This window comes from Aulonocara sp. 'chitande type north' Nkhata Bay, linkage group LG6 (assembly GCF_057382095.1).
Source record: "Aulonocara sp. 'chitande type north' Nkhata Bay isolate Kocher_YH1m ecotype deep benthic linkage group LG6, A_spYH_male_GT1.1, whole genome shotgun sequence".
Classification (NCBI taxonomy): Eukaryota; Metazoa; Chordata; class Actinopteri; order Cichliformes; family Cichlidae; genus Aulonocara; species Aulonocara sp. 'chitande type north' Nkhata Bay.
Window position 1 is genome coordinate 43,836,691 of NC_141349.1, and position 20,194 is coordinate 43,856,884.

A 20,194-nucleotide genomic window follows, 5' to 3' on the forward strand; every position below is an offset into this window, starting at 1 on the left:
GGAAGGAAACATGCAGATGTTCACAGATGTTCAACTTCTGTAGATGAGGAAATATCCAAGTAATTTAATGTAACTGAATATTGAATCTTCCATATTTAATATCTAAGTTTATTCCTTTATGTGTTTATAATCCTGGAAAATTAAATCATGCAAATAAACATTTTCAGCTTCAGGCAAGCTCACAGAAACACAGACTGTATATCAAAGATGGATGTAGCTTCTGGTGATGTATCGAATGCAATCGTTAAATTACGAGACAAGTTTAATAAATATGGAGGACCAAGAAAGTCTAAACATTTCATGAGTTAATAATTAATTGGGGCAATAAAATATGCATTAGTAATTCCAATTATAAATTATTATCTAAATAAAGTAATTAAGGAACTATTAAAAGCTGAAAGGAAAATGGATTTACATTTTAAAAAAAAAATCAAATCACTCAAAAATCTTTGTTAAAAATATTATTTTGAAAATTTAAAAACAGGTTTTTCAAAATAAAGGAGAATCAAGTGAATGGATGAAGATTAATCTCTATGATTTGTCCTTTTCAAATCCACGTCCTTCCCGTTAGCTGCTGGATCACATCTGGGATGAACTCTTTTGGTCTTTGGAGGGAAATCGCCGTAAGAACGAGTCGCGTTTCAGAGCGTCGGCTCCCTTTTATTCCCCTCGCTGTTAACAGTAACGTCGCCATGTACAGAAACATCACATGATTATTATTTAAAGCATGGCTATGATTTTCCACGTTGCATAAAACGGCCTCGTCGTAACAGGATCAGCTGCTACTTCACTCCTGGAAACACAGACTGTATAACAAAGATGGACAACAGAGTGGCGAACCGTTCCAGTACAGCTGTGATGTCACCCACCTTTATTTACACTCAGACAGGAGGATGGTAAACCACAGCTGCGTGTCATTGCTCCGCCCACTTCCTCACTCCGCCCACAGCGTGAGGCTGGAGGGGCTTCCCCGAACAGTCCTCCGTACGCGGAGGCTCAGCGTGTCCCGTGGAATCAAACACACAGATCACAGAAAGACAAACCCACCAACCCCGACCAAACAAGCAGCTACAATCAAAAAGTCACGTCAGCGTTCATCAGCTCCTCCTCCCGTCTGTTGTTATAGGTGACGCGCAGTCACAGCTGGCAGGCGTTTGAGCTCAGGAGAAGAAGAGCTGCTCGCACAGGCGCCGCGTCTCCTCCGGGCTGGACACCTCGTGGCCGACGGTCCGGGGGTCGCAGTAGATCTCGTAATCGTTTCCTCCCTGACGTGAAGACAGAGACGCACAGAAAGATGAGCCGTGCTGCAGCTCACGACTCAACGAAGCGGCACGTTAAACGAGGTTGGTGGAAAAGTTTGGCCCCAAACTCGCTGCAGGTTGACAGTCGCACATCTGTGTGTCCTTCAAACACAGCGTCAAACAGCTGCAAGTGTTGCACGGTGACCACTGAACATGCCAGATGTTTGAAACAGGTCAAGTTCCACCCTGAGCCGTAAAAACATGAAACAACGAGACATTCAGACCCTGCCGGCCGGTCTGAGGACCGAAGATTCATCTGTCTGCACCAGGGGTGTTAAACATAAGGCCTGGGGGCTGATGAAGACTCGAACATTCACAGAGCGGCGTAATAAAGACGAACAAGGACGGAAACTCCTCTGAGTGACCTCACAGGAGGATCACAGTCGGAGTAACCTGACTGTGCCGTCAGGGGCGTTTCAGTGGCCCCGCCCACTCAGGTGTGCTGAATGTGGCCCGCGATGTAAACGGCGTCCTGCTCTATAACACACTGTTTACTCTCTACAGTGGACATGCTCACACAGACATGCTGCACTGATGTTCTGGGTACAAACTAACTCCCTGCAATGACAGTATAAGTATTATTAGTATTTATTTATTGAACATATAAATACTTAAAGTCAGCCCCGCTAGAATAAGGAGACAGGTGTCATAAGCCACTCATTACAAGTACTTATGATGTAAGATTACATTCTCAGAGTTACTGCACTGCTTAAAGTTACTTACAGAATAATTATCTTTCTGTTGCTGTGACAACCTGACCTGTTACCTTCCTACCTGTCGTTTCCTCCACCTGCACAGACTTTGTGATGACAGAAAGAATCTACTGATTTCTTTTTTTGGTCTCGGGCTGTAAACAGTTCGTTTAACACGGGGACGGACTCACTGCTGCCCCTGCTGGACACTACAGGAGCTGCGGTGTTCAGCTTGCTGCTGGATCCAGCTGCATTTCAGGAATAATGAAACAGATGTTTCCAGGAACGACTCTTTGACCCGACCGGCCATCGTTTACCTGCCGCTGATATTCTGCCTCCGTGAGGAGTCACGTGACACAGTTTGCGTACTCACAGGTTTGGTCTTGTCTCCAAAGAAGTGGATGGTGGAGTAGTCGTCCTTCTCCACGATGCCGAGGCAGTACCTTTTATCCCAGCCGTCAGGAAACACGTCAAAGCTGATCTGACCTCCTGCGGACACACAAAGACCGACAGGCTGCAGGAAACGAAGGCGCCATTGGCATCACAGTGAGGTAGGACAGCCACGCCGCCTCAGTTTGTTTCAGGCTCGCGTCACCTTCAGTGAGGCGGCGTGCCGGCTGCAGCAGACTCACCGATGGAAAACGAGAGTCCTTTTCCTTTGAACTCCTCCTGCAACACGGACACAAACGTCTCTCGGATTTTCTCCTTCTGTAGGAAACAAACACCACCGTCTTCATTTCAGCAGCAGCTTCAGCTTCACAGCGAAAGAACCAAACAGGACTTTTACCTCGTCAGTACATTTTAAATGAGAACAAGCTCAAAACCTACCAAATGTACCACAAACAGACATTTTTGTTAATTACAGGTGGAGGAGGCGGGTGGAGCCGGGGTTTAGGGTCAGCACGTGGGCGTTACCTTGTCCAGCTCGTAGAACTCGATCCGCTCCTCTTGCGTGCAGCTGCGTCCGATCGGAGACACGTTCAGCATCCCGTTACGAAACTCCACGAAGGTGCCCCTGAGAGACGACACAGAGTCACATGACGCCCACCGCAGAACCGCCACAGTCCTGATACATGCAGTGATTCTGACCTTTTGACCTCACGGGTAACACACCTGAAACCCTCACGGTTTCATGGCGAGCACTTTTACAGTTTAAACAGTTTACTCTCACAGCTGAGCCACGCCCACAGCCCCAAAGGTAAGAACGGCGTGTTATAACGTGGATCTTTAACCTCCTCGGACCTGCGTCCACAGATGTGGACGTCACATTTTGGGTTATTTAGACCAAAATACTCAATCTTGCTCTACATGGGCCTGATGTCCACTTACGAGGACGCTATGCTGCTGCTGTTCTATCGACATTTAAATAAATATCATCATGAGTGGCTCTGATTTTTCTTTAAGGTAAAAAAAATAAAAAAATCTGGTAATTCTTTGTTTTTACATTCGATATGGCAGCCTCGCCTCTGTCAGTCTGCCCCAGGGCAGCTGTCGCTACACCTGTAGCTGCCTCCACCAGTGTGTGAATATGAGAGTGAATGAATAGTGGCATTGTGAAGCGCTGTATAAATCCACTCCATTATCAGGTCCCAATGTGACCAAATATCAAAGAGAAATTAAAAATGCTGCTGTGGAAGAGTTCAGGTCTGAGGAGGTTAAAGAAACTTTTCACTGTTTAAACCCGTCTGCTGGATCAAACCGACACGCCCTCCGACCGACACGCCCTCCACCCCCCTGCCAGGCTGTTACACACACGCTAACCAACACACGGATGTGCTGTCACCTTTTCTTGGGCAGTTTGATCTTGGCCATGTAGTTCAGACAGAAGTTTATGAAGTCTTGCAGCAGCTCCTCCCCCATGTGGGCCTGAATGGACTGAGACACACACACACACACACACACACACACACACACACACACACACACACACACACACACACACACACACACACACACACACACTTTAAATGATGATGTCACTCATTAAGGGAACAAAGGTATCCACACCTGCCTGTCCTGAGTGTAACCTGATACCTGCTGTTTGTCTCACTGGAGGGTTTCCAGCATCAAAGCATCTGAGTCTGGTTTAAGTCCAGACTTTGACTCGGACGCTCCAGAACCTTTATTTTGTCCCTTTGAGCCAATCAGAGGCGGAGCTGCTGGTTCCTGCGTGGTTAGTCTGATGCACACGTGACTCAAAGCTTCAGAAAGTTCAGCTTCTGTCTCGTCAGCCCTCAGAATATTATCCTCCAGATGTTTGTTGGCAGATGTGCGACGAGACTTTGTGATCTTCTTGGTCAGCAGTGGTTTCTGCTTGGACTCTCCCATCTTTGCCCCGCCTCTTTCTTACCGTTGAGTCGTGACCTCTGACCCTAGCTGAGCTTAATAGATGTTGTTCTGGGCTCTTCTGTGACCTCCTGGATGAGTCGGCGATGGTTTTCCAGGCTCTCAGCGTGGGTCGCTGGAGTCCCACAGCCTTAGAAATGTCTCCGTCACCCTCTCAGGCTGATGATGTCACTGACTTTGCTCCTCAGCTGCTTCTTTACATGCTGATTCCAGATCAGTTACATAAAAAGGTAAAACGCCGTCTCACCTGCACAGAGTGTAACTGTCCGCTCTTATACGCCACCAGGCCGTTCTCAGCAAACACGTAGTCCACCTTCTGGATCACTGCGCACAGAACCGAGACCAACAAGCGTTATCATCTCTCTGGTATAAGCTGCGTGCAAATAAAGGGACAGTATCAGACAGGATACAGAGCGGCGTTCGTCTCACCGTCGTCTCCCAGCTGCTCCTTGATCTTGCTGAGGTCGGACCCTCCGACGACGCCGACCCGAACCCGAGTCCTCAGCTTCTGGAGGAACTCTGCCATGTCCGGGGTCACCCGCTGAAAACACACAGTGACACGCCCCACATTTACCGCCATGACGGACACAGAGTCTACGACTCGCAGCTTTGTTTATCTTCTGTCATTTATTCATCTTTTGTTGAGCTAGCTGTGGTCTGGATGCTGTGGAGGGTCTATCAGCAGGAAAAGCTGCACAACTAATTAAGCCCAAATATTTATGCCCTTGTTCATATTTTCCAACCCACCACGGGGTGAACTGGAGTCTGATGGGCCACTTCTGGCCCCCGAGCCTTATGTTTGACATCCCTGCACTCAGCCAGGGTTCCCGGCCGGCACAGGCTCAGCTGCTTCCCTCTTCTTTATGCAGTGATGCTTACCCATTCTGTGTGCTGCACAAGCACAGCAGCGGCTCACTGAACCTTCCTCTTTTCCCCAAAAACATTGATTTCAAACTGGTCAGGTGTGTCGCAACACAGGAAACAAACGCTGTGAAACGCTGCGGTTGTGAAACTTTCAGTAACAATCAGTTTATTAAAGATTTAAAAACGCTGCACACAGTCAAACACGAGAAGCCTTCGACTGACGAGATCAACGTCTCTGTCACTACAGTTATAAACGCCGACGTTTCTGCAAGAAAAAAGGAAATCTGACGACATCAGCAGTTTACCCGTCTGCTGATATTCAACTCCAGCTTCAGTGAAGAGTCCAAGTTCTCCTGAAACAGCAAGTCTGCAACCTTTACTGCACTCGCAGTTAGGCCCGAGCTCCCGTTTTAATTTACTTTAATCTTTTTTAATTGAATGTTTTGCATCATCATTATGACATCATCACACATGCTTTCATGGTGTTTACACCAAACACTGACCATGTGATGCACATCAAACCAGGAATGATTAGTTTCCTGTTCGTGGCTGACAGGAGGGGGACCCGGTGCGGTCTTCTGCTGCTTCATGGCTCGCCATGTTGTTCAGAGATGTTCGTCTGCATTCATCAGCATGTATACAATCAGTCTGGCTGCTCTGCTCTGACATCAGCGAGGTGAGAACTGTTGCTCACTGGACTGCTTGTTGTAAACAGAGAGGGCTCTCTTTAAAGTCTCTGAAATCGTCTTTCTGATGCTCAGGCTGAACTTCACTGAGTGTCTGACACATGATTGGTTGATTAAAATATTTGCGTTATTAAGCACTTGAACAGGTGTGCCTGCTGAGTGTACCCTGTTGGCCATTCATCACTACTCGGTTCGTCTTACTTTGCATTTTCATTTCAATGACGTCACATTTTTTAAATCACAGGATGAAAAGTTTGCAACCTTTTACAAATTTTTGCAGTAAAACTGAACAGCTGTGCACACACGCAGGGCTACACTGAAACCAAGAGTCTCGGGGTCATGACCCCTGCTCCACCTAAACCTTCACCTAAAGCAGTCTGCATGGGTCAGAGGTCAGGGTCACCTCCTAAAGAACATTTTAAACATGAGTGACTCTGCTGGAAGAACAGGCCAAACACGTAACCTTGCAGGGCCGTTAGGGGGCGCTTAACCCGGGGATTAGTGACATGCTAGCAGAAACTACCGGGAACACGATTAGCACGAGCGTCGCTTGAGTCACCTACGTAATCAATGGCCACGTGAAGGGTGTTTTATATTTAGGAGGTGACGACAGTGATTATACACACCACGGATATAAATGTAACTAATAGTTTGATGATTTTTTTTCTAAATCCTAAACTCGTGTTTCACATTGACGTTCCGTCAGACACTTCCTGTTATAGCAAAAAGCTAGCAAGACGTAATGTACCGTTACATGCGTCACCTAATATCTTCTATGTTTAGTAACCACAGCGATAACGTTACACTGTCAGAGATTATTATTTTATTAATATCATTATTATAAAGATGTTTGGCACTGGCAGTCCGCCCATACTGGCTAACGTCGCTTAGCGGAACCATTGTTACGTAGTTTCTGCGGAGCATTTTTGCCTGCGGAAGAACTACAATATCAACGTGTAGCCGGAAGTCGCAGTGTCGGACAGTACAGTCATGTTTGTCTGAAGGTTTGTCAGGTGCACTGATTGTTTTATATCACCAGTGGTCTTGCCCTCGCGCGCGCGGACATATACACAATTTCCCACCTGTCTCGCGGCCGTAAGCGTGCCGTCAACGTCAAAGAGGCAGAGCGTGCTCGTGTCCACACCGGCGTCACTCATCTTCCCTCCGCTCCCGGACCCACACAGACACGCTGACCGCCTCCCCGCTGCTCCGAGTGGGCTCGCCTCCTCTGTCGGTGTTCCGTAAAGAGCAGCTCGGTTCTCCCCACACTACCTGCTCGCCGCTTAGAACTACAACCACGGTTCTTCTCTTCTTCTTGGGTGTGTACCAGACTGACAGACGCACAGTGCTGCCACCTGCTGATACTTTGCAGTATCTGCGTAAAAGATTAAACAAATTAACTTTAAACTGTTGTGAAATTACAATGATGTTGTTCATTTTATTTTATTAATTAATGTATTTTTATTGAATCATTTTATATTTACAATTTGCTTATTACTTGTTTTTACTGTCATTAATACTTTGGGACAGATGTGAAGCTTCCTCGCAGATTTTAAAGGCGAACCATTGTGTTCTTCATTATTTCCTGACATCTGCACAGGTCTGTGAAGGTGGATTAAACAGGGTCATATAACACAGGCTGCAGCTGTAGATAAATAAAACCAATTTAAAATTCCTTTGTGTGTTTAGTGAGTTTAGTTTGGACTCTCTTGTCTCCACACTTCCTCCTCTTCATCGTGTGCTTTTGGCTCATGAACCAAACCCGTATCTTTTCAGCTACGTTAGAGTTTAATGTTGGACCAGGAACATTTTTCCTGTTCAACTTTGCACAGCTGCTCAGGAAAATGAGTAAATTATGAGCACAGGGTTGTGCAACAGGGTTTGTCTTCATTTGATATCGCTTCAACACAACACACAGATGTTGGGACACAAAGTCTTTAATGAAACAGAAAATTACAACACTTCTACCTGTGAGCTTTGAGGCCTGTTTTCAGTCCTGATATTTGCTTTAGATGTATGTCAGTTTGGTAATTTGTTACATCAGCTAAATCATTAAACAGAACCTAAAACAAAATATCTCAAATAAATTAGAAAAAGTTCAACCAATATAAGAAATCAAGGCTCAGCCATGTGAAAGTCACTGAAAAGAAGAAGCACAGTTATAATGGAAATGAACTCAAAGAGCTCAAAGTAAAAACGTCTGCCAATCAGCACAGCAGGGTTACTAAATAAAATATGGAGGCCGTTCTCAAATGGCGCCTTTTACAATAAAAACTAAAGAAGTAATGGTGTTAAAAGCGTGTCCTGCATGCTGTTTGCAGTTAGGTGGGGCGCACGAGGACAACAAAAGGAGAAAAAGTGGTTCAGAAGTGTTTCATTGACATGTATTCGCCTCCCAGCGACCCCCCAACTTTACATACAGACGACCTCCTGATTAACTGTGAGGTGTGAACCCCCGGCTCACACAGGTCACCCCCCAACTTCTCAGTCAATGAGCCTGTAAATGAACTTTAATCACCTCTGTGGAGGGTCAGAGCTGAAACTGTTTTAAATGATCTGTTCATGACTCATCGTGGATTTATCTCTGAGCTCAAAGTTTCCCCTCACTGTGAGAAATCCCCTCTGAAAGCATGAAACACGTTCAGGATTATGATTCGAAAAGAAAATCCAGATGTTTGGGAGAATTGTGCAAAGTGGTGATGGAGGTGAAACATTGAGGGGAAATACTTTCAGACCTTACAAGTATTAATCTATTTAAATGCACTACCTCATAGTGGCTGTCAGAATGAAGCTTGATGCATATAATTCTTTATACGTGGAGGAACATTTCAGGTGGAGAGAGCCTCAGGTTTCCGTGCTCCGTCTGAGGATCACTGCGACTATTTCCTCCTTTCTGACTCCTCTTTTAATATTTTTGTCCCTTATTTTTCATTCACTCTTGGATAACTGCCAGTCTGCAGTCTTAAAGTTTAAAATCTTTGCATTTATATTTAATAACCTGGTTTGCAGTGTGTGTGTGTGTGTGTGTGTGTGTGTGTTGCTACCTCCTTTTGTTCCTCTGTAAAAGCAGTGAGACGTTCTAATGCACATGTGAGATGCTCATCACCAAACTGATGTGATTTTGGTGTTTGATTTTTGATTTTTTACAGCAGGCCTGCTTTTACATAAACAGCTGTGCATGTCTTGCCCTCACTGCATTGCTCTGCATACCAAACAGCTTCCATACTCTTTCACTGAACTTACATTCATTGCTGCACGCGGCCTACTTTGTTCTTATGTTAGACTGAGCCAGCAAAACTCTTTTCTGTTAACATAAAGATGTTGAATTTGATTCCATCTAATATAAGAAGAAGGGGAGAGTCAGCAGTACGTCTCTGTGTTTCTACAGGATAAAGAAGAAATAAGAAATACGAAAGGTTAAAAATACAAACAAAAGGTTCTGGTAGCTTTAATCTTTATTGTTTATCTGGTACTTAATTACTTTGCTTTAGTTTGGATGAGAGCAGGAAAAGCTGAAAATATATTTCATAAATCTTTGCCCACATTTGCCGGGCCGGATTGGACTCCTTGGGGCCGGATTGGACTCCTTGGGGCCGGTTTCGGCCCCTGACCTTATGTTTGACTCTCTTGCTTTATAATAGATTTATTCTACAATAGATTATAGGTGTTTTATGCTTAGATTGCATTTCTACTTGCACAGTCATAAACGGGAGCCATCTTAAAACAGGATGTCCAATATTTAATGAATATTAAAACGTCACGTTTGCAGTTAAAGTCTGCAGCCGGAAGTTATTGTCGGTTTTCTGGAGAGTGTTGACATCCGTCAGCGCCCGTTAAAAATCAAATGAGCAGTTTTGTTTGTATCGTCTCGTCACTGGTTGCTAGAAGCGGAAGAGCTGCAGCCTCGGAGCGGATCGGCTCCTTTCGCTCTCATCTCGAAAACAAACGGTTAAGCGACGTCATCAGCAGACGGAGGTTATTTTGGAACAGCAGTGAACAAAGAGGGGCTTTTTCGCGCCCTATGTTTAAAAGCCCGGGAGCAGCCAATCAGCTTTCAGGTGACGCACACAAACCCTACGGCTTGACTTCTAGGAAAACAACCAATCACATCCGCGACTGCGCTGTGTGCCCTGCGTTCAAAATTAAATACACGATTTCCGCCAATCCGCTGCTGGGGGGACGGATCTGTGTGAGACTCGATAGTATAGTTAGTGCGGCCTCGCAGACGGTGACTAAACAGTTGACCGTCCTTCCTCCTTCACTCGTTTACAGCTCGTCTTGCGGTGAACAGGTAAGGCCCCTCTGCTTTCTAATAATTGTTTAGCAAACAGTGGCTGGAAGGTGTTTGTGCTTTGTTTGTTGTATTGCAATGGTGTGTGCCGAAGTTTCTGGGGCTATTTTAACCTTTGTGCGGTAAAAATACATCTGTGTTTTTTGGCCCGTAGGTCGTTTGCGTGATAAATCACAGCAATATCAAAACGGTGTTTGTGAAAAAGCAAGCAGTTCGCTGCTGTTTAAAACCGAAAAGCATCAGTTTTGTGGGGTGTTTTTCTTGCTCGGTGCTCTGTAAGATGGTGCTGTAGCTCAGTGTGTGTCCGACTTAGTGCGCAACATGCCGTTCAAACGCCATTTGGTTTGGTAGCTTAGCTCGCAGCACGACGGAAGCGCCTCTCTTTTTAAAGTTTGGATGAAGTCTCCGGCTGTCTCGGAGTCGCTCTGGGTGCTGGCTACACGTGTTTAAAGGCAGAAACCCGGGGAACTGCTCGCAGTGTAGCGGAGCGGCTGTATTGCAGAGACTTTGTTGGGGAAGTTTTTGGCGCAGTTGTGTTTAGGCGGGAAGATACAAAATGGAGTCGCGTCTTTTTGTCCCGGAGAGGCAGAAAGCCGATTAGAGCCTTAAAACACTCCCGGGCGTCTGCTCGCCCTATTTCTGCTGCGGTAACACCACTTACGGCCACACGACGGCAAATGTGAGGATATTACCCGCTTTAATTTAAAACGGTGAGGCCAGGGAGCGGTTATTGTGCCGGGGTGGGCGTGTAATACGAAACTCGGAGTCGTTTTGGTGGTTTAGTGTTTGGTTTCATTTCTGGTTTTCTTTCTGGTCTTTATTTTGCAGATTAATCGCAGCCATGACAAAGGATCCGAATAAGCCGAGAGGAAAAACCTCCTCCTACGCTTTCTTTGTGGCGACCTGCCGCGAGGAGCACAAGAAGAAGCACCCAGGGACCAGCGTGAACTTCGCAGAGTTTTCCAAGAAGTGCTCAGAAAGATGGAAGGTGAGCCCCGCGGTTTATTATAAGCACTGATGTTCTGATATTTTTTTTTTAAATTTTATTTGTCCTTTTTAAAAATTAAAACGTGTGTGTGTGTGGTAGACCATGTCCCCTAAGGAGAAGGGAAAGTTTGAAGAGATGGCCAAGAACGATAAGGTCCGATATGACCGGGAGATGAAGTCCTACGTGCCACCTAAAGGTGCCAAGAAGGGAAAGAAGAAGAAGGACCCCAACGCCCCCAAAAGGCCCCCGTGAGTCTACACTCGCTGCTCTTTGTCTGTAAAATGTTTTCAGTTAGATTCTTGGGATTAAATTTGTTGTTTTCCCTTCAGCTCCGCTTTCTTCGTCTTCTGCTCCGACCACCGTCCCAAGATCAAGGAGGATAACCCTGGGATCTCCATCGGCGACATTGCCAAGAAGCTTGGCGAGATGTGGGCCACGCAGGGCGCCAAAGACAAGGCCCCCTACGAGGCCAAAGCCGCCAGACTGAAGGAGAAATACGAGAAGGTGCCCCTGTGTTTTCGGGTGGTGTTGGATGGTGTAGCGTGTCTCTGAGGTGGCGTTCCTAACGTGTCTCCTCTTCTCCTTTTCCAGGACGTTGCTGCCTACAGAGCCAAGGGTGGCTCTGGGAAGAGCGACGCTGGAAAGAAGAGCGGGCCCGGCAGGCCCGCCGCCAAGAAGGCTGTACCGGCTGATGATGATGATGACGATGATGAAGACGAGGAGGAAGAGGATGAAGATGACGACGATGAGGATGATGACTAAGTGGTTTCTGTGTTTGAGGATGTGAAGTTTGCGTTGTTCAGCTTATGTTTGTTTTTTGGGTTGGACTCGTCCAACGGTATAGCCTGCTGTCCCTGTCGGTCGGCCTCGGTCGACCTGTACTCCTCTTCTTCTAATTCAGGGATTTAGATTTTATTGTCCCTTAGTCCCCTTTAAGTTTTATTTTTGTTTTACAACTGCTGAAGTCGGGTCTGTTACACCTTAGATCCTGGTTTAAAAAAACGTGCAGCCAGATTATTTCCTGTGATGATGCGATGAACTGAAACTCCTGTGCAGACGGTGGACAGCAGCCAGCCAGGAAACGTTTTCTTTTCTTTGTTTGTTTTTTTTATTTTAAGAATGATTGTTTCTGGAAGCACTGCTCATGTTTTCTGTTCCAGCGGTGCCGTTTCTTCACTGTCATTTTACTGCCAGGATTTATCTGTAGTTTGGTTAAAAGAAAAATGTTTGCCGTCATTTTTAATGTGGAACTTTGAAAACATGTAGAACGGATTTTTCTTTTTGTAATAAAATTTTGTATATTGCCTATAAGTGTAGACTGCTGTGTGTCTAAAGCTCACATGACGGGGGGGGGGGGGGCAGTCTGAGTGGGTAGATGAAGAAATGAATGTAAGCAGATTGAGGCTCATTGTGCAGCAGCAGACTCACTGCAATGTTAAAAATCAGCCTTGCACAGTGTAGCAATGACACTCAGGTGGGTTTAAGTACTTGTGACCCATGTTTACAACATGATTTTTCATCATTTTAGAATCAGTGGTAAAAGCATCCATGTCAGCTTCAGTCCTTTAAACAGATTCTCCAAAAATCAGTCAACTCATGTAACTTAAAGAGTGACGACAGACGGGCCAATCACAGGGCCTCTAACATGTGATGTGCAGTCACTGTTCTGTCTGAAGCAGCTGAAAACAAAATATCTGCAATGACAAATTAAAGGCTGGCACTGGAAGGAGACCCCAGCGTCATCATAGGAGAGGTTATAATGTGGGCGTGGCCTGGGAGCACTTCACCACCACTCAGAACTGGAAGGTGTTGCTGAGGAGAACAGTCTGAAATACCTGCTCAGCTTGCTGCTCTGCACAGAATAGGTGGTTGGATGAATGACAAGTTAAGAAAAACCAATCCAGTTTTATTTTGACCCCGGTAGACGGCTGGAGGTCTCTTCCTGTTTAAATGGAGTTCTTCCTTTCCACAGTTGCCAAGCGCTTCCTTTTATTTAAGAATTAATTTCTGTTTATTGCGAACATTTTTGTACAATCTGTGTTTTGCTCCCAGAGGATCATCTGAATGTTGTGGGTCAGTATAAAACTCCTGTTGTTGTGAAATGTGTAAATATTTAACAATAAATGTAAATAAACGAGAGGTTCCCGTCACCGATTTACACCGCGGACACTCTGACTGACAGCCCGGACAGCCAATAGCTGATCACAGACCGGCCTCCCAGGGACCAATCAGCGCAGCTGCTGCTCCTACCGCTGCCGGATGACGGTGAGCTGGACGCATTTCAGCACCTGGGAGCTGTCCGCCGTGCACGAGCCTGCCGACAACTGACGGTAAGACGAAACACACGCACACAGACACACGCACACAGACACACGAACTGGTCGCGTGTTTGAAATGTTGAAAAATTAAGCCAGGATCCGTGTCTTCAGCAGTGTGCGTGTGTGTGAGTCTGTGTGAGTCTGTGGGTGTGAGGTTCCTGCGACACGCAGGTGTCTCGTGGATCAGTCGCAGTGACGGAACCTGTTGATGCGTCGACATGTTGTTCAGGATCAGATGAAATGATGGCGGGAGCGCGCAGAGCTTTTAACCCCCCGTGCTCCACGTCAGGGTGCGTGACGTGGTCGGGAGGACTGTTGTGAGTCCGTCCACAGCGCGCGACTTTGTCGTTTATGAGGCCCGTGAAGTGTGCGAAGACCACCGTGACGTCAGCGCTTCACCGGGGGGCGCTGACTAATCACACGAGTGCCGCGTGCTGTGTCACCGGGTCTCCGCCGGGTGTACCTGTAGAGAGCAGGTACACCCCTCCCCCTCCTGCATCATTCAGAGCTGAGTCCTGATTGGTCTCCTGGGGTGTGTTTAGTTTTAATGGAGCTCATTCACAGATTATATTTCCGCACAGGAGGAGCTCAGGAGGCCCAGCGCAGGTGTGATGTTTGTTACTGTTCCAAAATGTTCACTTTTAATAATAAAGGTGATTAAAGGAGCCCATCAGCACGGCTCACACCAGACAAACGAACACCTGACTCACCCTAATCTCTACCTACCTACCCTAAGCACCGTAGCCTCTGTTATTGGCCGGTTTACCTCTGACTTACTTTGCTGTGCTATTACAGGTAATCAATATGAAAAGGTTGTCACATCTGGAGCCAGATGTGAGCCTTTGCTGACCCCCGGTCATGTGTTTATATCCTATGGAACTGATTAAAGGTCAATGATGTTATTTAATAAACAAATAATGTTGTAGACGGTTTCAGAGGTTTAAACTGGGTCTGGAGCCTCTTTCCTGCTGTCTTTGCCTGACACGCAGCTCATGATGCACTGTTTCTATCAGAGACTGTTTAGGCTGAAAAACAACAGGAAGTGATGCATAAAAAAGTGTTTTTGTTCCTGTGAGAAACCAGTTTGCACTCTCGGGAGCTCTCAGGTACTGGAAGCCAGCTCAGGTTTGAGATGATGATGCAGATTATTTAGAAGTAAAACGATTTTAAAAGTCTCAAATCTTTAAACACACCAAAATATTTTTTAGGGGTTAAAAAAAAAATCAATCTTTGTGTCCAAACGTGTTGACAGTGTAGTCATCACTGTGGCTGCACACGGTTACTGTTTAGCTGATTCACACCATTATCTGTTTAATGGAGGATGATAAATGAAGATGTAAATCAGCCTATTTGCACCTGACAGGACGAGGTTACAGGCCAGCACATCAACAGGTGTTTGAAGTTACCTTTGATAGCGACTCCTCGCTCTCCTCTTTCCTTTCTGCCTTTGTAGCTTCTCTGATTTGGTGAACTGGCCCTTTAAAGATGATCACTGACGCCACTTCTTTTTAAAAAATTATAAACGCGTAAAAGATCAAATCAAACCAAACTACTCGCACAGAGCTCGCAGTGTGTCTGTGAGGTATATCATGAAGGTGCTTTGGGGTTTCTTAACAGTGGACAAATGACATGATTTACAGCCACAGCATTAAAAGTTAGTGGGTGGGGCCAGAGGTAACCTCATGATCTGTGACGATGAGCGATAACTCAGGAAGAAGATAAACACAAACTGTGCAGAGGTGTCAGTGTGCTCTCCTCAGGGTAACGACTCTGGACCTCTGCTCTATGGTCACGGGCTCAGATTGGAGGCTGGGTAAACACTGTGGGCTCTTTGGGCTGCTGCTGTTGGGGAGAGTCTTTACCATCTGTGGTGACTGCGACTGCTCTGTAGCGATGTTTAGGTGGGTGACGTGCTAAAGTAGCATCCACACGATCTCCAGGACCCGAGTGCCCAGCAGAGCACTGAGACGTGAGTGTCTGCAGGACTCTCGGATGGGCGTGCACGCCGATCCCCCACGGCCTGCTGTGTCACTTCCTCGCAGTAAGAGTTATTAGGCAGCGGCCAATCACTGCAGAGATTAATTCAATCCTCGCTCTAATCATCTCATCCCAGGCCAACCTGTTGATGCATGTAGTTTGCGTGCGTGCTGTGAGTGTTAATCTGCTACAACTATTTATGTGTAAATACACGCAGCCACACTCATTCCAATGCGACAGTCCAGTGATAATTATAGGAACACACACCTAATCCAAAACCAGTAAACTGGTTAAAACTAAAGTGTTTGTGTGTCTGCAGGTGAGGATGGCGAAGGTGAAGCAGGTGGGCCTGTTGGCAGCAGGCTGTCAGCCGTGGAACAAAGACGTGTGTGCGGCCAGCGGAGACCGCTTCGCCTACTGTGCTACGCTAGCTATATACATCTACCAGGTGATCTACCTGTGTGTGTGCGTGCGTGTGTGCGTGCGTGTGTGCGTGCGTGTGTGTGCGTGTGTGTGTGCGTGTTTAGACATCTTTGTGAGGACAGAACATTGGCATGTTACCATACTTATGGGGACAAAGTGTCCGTCCTCACGCGTTTGAAGACATTTTTGAGACTGAAGATGTGGTTTTAGTGTCAGGGTGACTGTTGTGTTAGCGGCTAAGGAAAGCATGCTGTCACTTAGATGTGCTCATCGAGATATGAAAACAAGTGTGTGTGAGAGTGTGTAGATGCTGTAACACAAAGTTGGTGTTTTCTGGGTAAAGCACTGTCGATCGCCATATTTAAAGCTGTGACTCCGCCCATAAAAATCATAGAGCTGGGTTCTCTGTGGCTTGTGAGCCGTTGAAGTTTGCAGCTCTGTCTCTGGACCTGCTCCAGTGCGCAGCATCTTCAGTTTCATCTTATGTACTTTTGATTTGTTTCTGTGCTGCTGTGGTCCACAGTCTCCTGCATTTTTATTCCATGAACTTCTTTGTTACTTAACCTCCACAGCCAGTCCTGTCAGCCAATCGTATCGCGGCATATTATTTTCCGAGCCTCACAGTCGGCGTGTTGAGGAGAAACACGTTGCCTTGTGAGTGAGTCTGTGTGTCACCGTGTTACATCCTCGTCTTGTAGCACCTTGGTTCCTGGAGGAACGTTGTTTCGCCTCACTGTGTATTTTTAAACTGTATATGGTTGAAGTGACAATAAAGTTGAACTTGAACTTGAACTTGAACTCGTGCAGCAAACAGGACGTAGTCTGTATCAGAGGCACCATGATCGCAGTGCTGACACTTCATTCACACTTTATTCTCCAGGTGAGCAGTACTGATTTTTACTAACGTGGTCCGAATACTCGGGCGTAGCGTGCGGGTAATGTGGCGACAGCTTGCGTGACTGTCATCACAGGAATCCTCCAGAGGTTCTCCGGAGACAGCTGCTCGGGAAAAGGCGCCGCTTTCTTTTCCTGTTCTGTTTTCCTTCATGATTTTAGCTGTGAGTTTGCAGATCGCCGGGAACACCCGAGGTGGAGCTTGTCTGTCTTTGTGAATGTGACCGGGATGAACTGGGAATCCTGAAACAGGATTTTTGTTGCTTCTGTAAGTTGAACTGAGATTTGATGTAATCTGTTTGTTTTTTTGTTAATCTGGATTCACGTGTGCGAGATGACCTTTGAACTGCTCTTGTGGTGAACATTTTTTGGAATGTCCAGATCACGTCTGTCGCCTGAGCTCTGATCAATGCACGAGTCCTTCGAGGGGTTTGATTGTAGAGATCGTCCCAGCGGGCTCTGAGCTCTGACTCTGGGGGATGAATAACCCGTTCCTGGGTTTGCGCCTTGTAGAGTACCAGCTCCCCCAGGGAAACCAGCTCATGTCACCAGGGATTATTTGCTGTCTGCACGGTGTTGCAGGAGGCACCGATGCAGATGGTCAGAACGAGACCTCCAGGAGGAGATGTAAACGCAGCAGCAGTGCTGGAGGTAGTCAGGAGGTGCACAGGGCGGCGACCTGCAGGAAAGGATTCTTGATTTCTTGGGCAGAGTTGTGGAAGTTGACAGATTTCTGAGAGCTGTTTCATTCGTTCTCTTGTCCTCGTTGCAGTTGGATCAGCAGTACAATGAGTTTAAATTGAGGTCCATCATGTCAGAGCACAAGAAGACCATAACAGCGATCAGCTGGTGCCCCGACAACCCCGACCTGTTTGCTTCGGCCTCAGCTGATAACCTCCTCATCGTGTGGAACGTAGCAGAGAAAAAGGCGGTGGCGCGACTCGACAACACTAAAGGTAGCTGGATGATCCACGCCGGGTTGTTTCAGCACAGATCTGTAAAGCCTCACAGCCTCTTCCTGTTTCTCAGGCGTCCCCGTGTCAGTCAGTTGGTGCTGGAACTCGGCCGACGGAGTGGCGTTCGTCTCCCAGCGCGGTCCGCTGTACATCTGGGTCTACCGAGGTCCCGATCCTGGGGTCACGGTGCATAAAGAAGCCCACTCCTTCCTGTCTGACATCTGTCTCTTCAGATGGCACCCCACCAAGAAGGGGAAACTGGTGTTTGGACACACAGACGGGAGCCTGTCGGTGTTTCAGCCAGGTACCGACCAACACGAGTTTTGAATGTGTGGACGCCTGGAGGTCTGTGATCATTGTGTGTCATTCCCCTGAAAAGAGAAGGAAAGTCAGTGGATTTTATTTGAAATTACAATAAATTATATTTACACATTTATATACATTTATTTAGAATATAGTTATTTCTTTGTTTCCTGTAAAAAGCTGACTTGTTAGCCTGTTTTTAGTGTTCGTACCTTTAAGCATTTGTGTGATTATAATTACTCTGAAACGTCAAATGAAATACATTCAATAATTAATTACAGGAGATTACATCTTTAGTCACAGGCCATGTTATCAAGTGTTGCCGTGTTAAAAAAGTATTTTGATTTTATATTTGTAAGTTTTCAGTGTTTTGTATCCAGATGAGAGACGTGACGCAGAACACACGCAGTTTTCACAGAGATTTGCACAAACATTCGTATTAAAGGCCGTTCTTACAGGAAGTCAGGTGGGTGCTCGTTCCTAATATGGTCGTGACAGCGCCCTGAAACCAGCTTATCCACTCAGAGGAATAAGTGGGAGGGGCTAGGTCAGTTTGTGTCAGACAGAGGGTGAAGTGAGGAACCTGCACCGAGGTCCAAATTTAGATAAGTCAAGTCATCGTTATTTATATAACACATTTAAAAGACATGAAGTGTCGGCCAAAGTGCTGAACAGAGGGATGATATAATAAAAGGATTAAAATAGAAAGAAAACATTATAGAAACACTGTAAGACATCCGTGTATGTTTGTAAACAATGTGTGTACATGCAAATACGCACACATGCATACATATACAAAAATGTACACATTCACACACAAGCGCACATACGTGAACATAAAATACATGTATAAGTGTCTACACATGCAAGCATCATCCACTGAGATAAAAGACCAGAATAGTTAAAACAGAATAAACGAGGTGTCAGAGACATCCGAAAGGTAGGTCTTCAGATTCGATTTGACGACTTGCAAGGATGAAGAGGATTTTCTAAAAGAGGGGAGATTGTTCCAGAGTCTCGGGGCGGCAATGGAGAAAGCCCTGGATTTATTTGCTTGTCCAGCTTGAGGGTGGAATCAAAAATGAAACCAAGGTTTTTTTACGTGGGGATGTACACGAGCTGATAATGGGACAAGTCGTTTCTTATGAGACTAACAGAGTCCTGCTTACCGAAAATTATAATGTTGGATTTGTTGTGATTCAATTTGAGAAAGTTCAGAGACATCCAGCAATGTATGTCGCTAAGACACTCTGAGACTTTCTGCAGCGTACTGTCAGCACCTGGTTTTAGAGAGAGGTAGAAATGTGCATCGTCTGCATCGGAGTGACAGGAAATCTGGTGTTTCTGAAAAATGGAGCCTAATGCGAGCACGTATAAGGAGAATAAGACCGGGCCCAGAATAGAGCCCTGAGGTATTCCACAGGTGAGCGTAGCTGGGAGGAGTATTTGTTACCCAGCATCACAGAGTAGGATCTGCTCTCCAGGTAAGAGGCAAACCATGTTAGAGCAGAGCCTTGAATGCCGACACGTCTTTAGACGGTTTAGTAGGATCGTGTGGTCGACAGTGTCCAATGCTGCGCTCAGGTCTAGAAGAATCAAAACGGTACTTTTTCCAGTGTCAGCAGCTAAAAGCACATCGTTGAACACCTTCAGTAGAGACTCTGTGCTGTGGAAGGCTCTGAAAGCAGACTGCTATTTATCCAGAATATTATGTGTGTCTAAGAATGAAATAAAGAAGGATTATTCTGTCAAGCATGCAAATTCAGTGTGTCCAAAGAAAAGACCTTTACCCCCCGTTCTCTTCTTGAGGGAGTAAAAGCCAAAAGCACGTGCTGCGTCCGGAGTCTTTAGAGGGGACAGATGAGGAGGACCCTGTCAGTGCCTTGGAGTGGGACCCTTTGTCAACCGACTATTTACTAGGTCAGATCTGAGAGCAGTAAAATAGCTTTTTGTCTGGTCTGTGGCCCGTTCGCCCACAGAAGCGATGAACTGGTTGCCTCTCTTTCAGTGTCTAACCTTCATAACGGCATCCGGCTGGTGGACAGCGAGGCCTTGGCCTGCATCACGTCGTTCTGCTTCCCCTCAGCTGCCGCGTCCGTGCAGTGTTTGGCCTGGGTCCCGTCTGCGCCCGGCATGTTCATCACCGGAGGTAAAG

At 46.3% G+C, this 20,194-nt stretch overlaps 3 protein-coding genes across 7 annotated transcripts in view; 2 read left to right on the plus strand and 1 right to left on the minus strand.

Moving 5' to 3' along the window:
• Nucleotides 1-415: 415 nt before the first annotated feature.
• pmm2 (phosphomannomutase 2) lies at nt 416-7,220 on the minus strand. The gene is made up of 8 exons (XM_086297216.1): nt 6,972-7,220; nt 4,769-4,880; nt 4,587-4,663; nt 3,777-3,868; nt 2,909-3,008; nt 2,626-2,701; nt 2,367-2,482; nt 416-1,265 (listed from the first exon to the last, which is right to left on the minus strand). Exons 1-8 carry the CDS (start codon nt 7,044-7,046, stop codon nt 1,161-1,163), a joined length of 753 nt encoding a protein of 250 aa, XP_086153342.1. The 5' UTR covers nt 7,047-7,220; the 3' UTR covers nt 416-1,160.
• A 2,799-nt stretch (nt 7,221-10,019) lies between these two features.
• On the plus strand, nt 10,020-12,479 carry hmgb2a (high mobility group box 2a). 2 transcript variants are annotated; one of them, XM_086297220.1, is made up of 5 exons: nt 10,020-10,180; nt 11,009-11,168; nt 11,268-11,416; nt 11,498-11,672; nt 11,760-12,479. In XM_086297220.1, exons 2-5 carry the CDS (start codon nt 11,022-11,024, stop codon nt 11,928-11,930), a joined length of 642 nt encoding a protein of 213 aa, XP_086153346.1. In that variant the 5' UTR covers nt 10,020-10,180; nt 11,009-11,021; the 3' UTR covers nt 11,931-12,479. The 2 variants fall into 2 exon arrangements, with proteins under 2 accessions (XP_086153346.1, XP_086153347.1); XM_086297221.1 differs by lacking the exon at nt 10,020-10,180 and adding an exon at nt 10,866-10,890.
• Nucleotides 12,480-13,370: 891 nt separating this feature from the next.
• Nucleotides 13,371-20,194, plus strand: part of wdr17 (WD repeat domain 17) — a 38,475-nt gene continuing 31,651 nt past the window's right edge. The window contains exons 1-6 of one of the 4 annotated variants that reach the window (XM_086297120.1): nt 13,371-13,498; nt 15,783-15,911; nt 17,553-17,736; nt 17,810-18,040; nt 19,849-19,959; nt 20,048-20,188. In XM_086297120.1, coding sequence (XP_086153246.1) covers nt 15,789-15,911; nt 17,553-17,736; nt 17,810-18,040; nt 19,849-19,959; nt 20,048-20,188 — 790 coding nt within the window. In that variant the 5' untranslated portion in view covers nt 13,371-13,498; nt 15,783-15,788. Of the gene's footprint in view, nt 13,499-15,579; nt 15,636-15,782; nt 15,912-17,552; nt 17,737-17,809; nt 18,041-19,848; nt 19,960-20,047; nt 20,189-20,194 lie in introns of those variants that run through there. The other 3 variants (XR_015129974.1, XM_086297119.1, XM_086297121.1) reach the window with 3 other exon arrangements.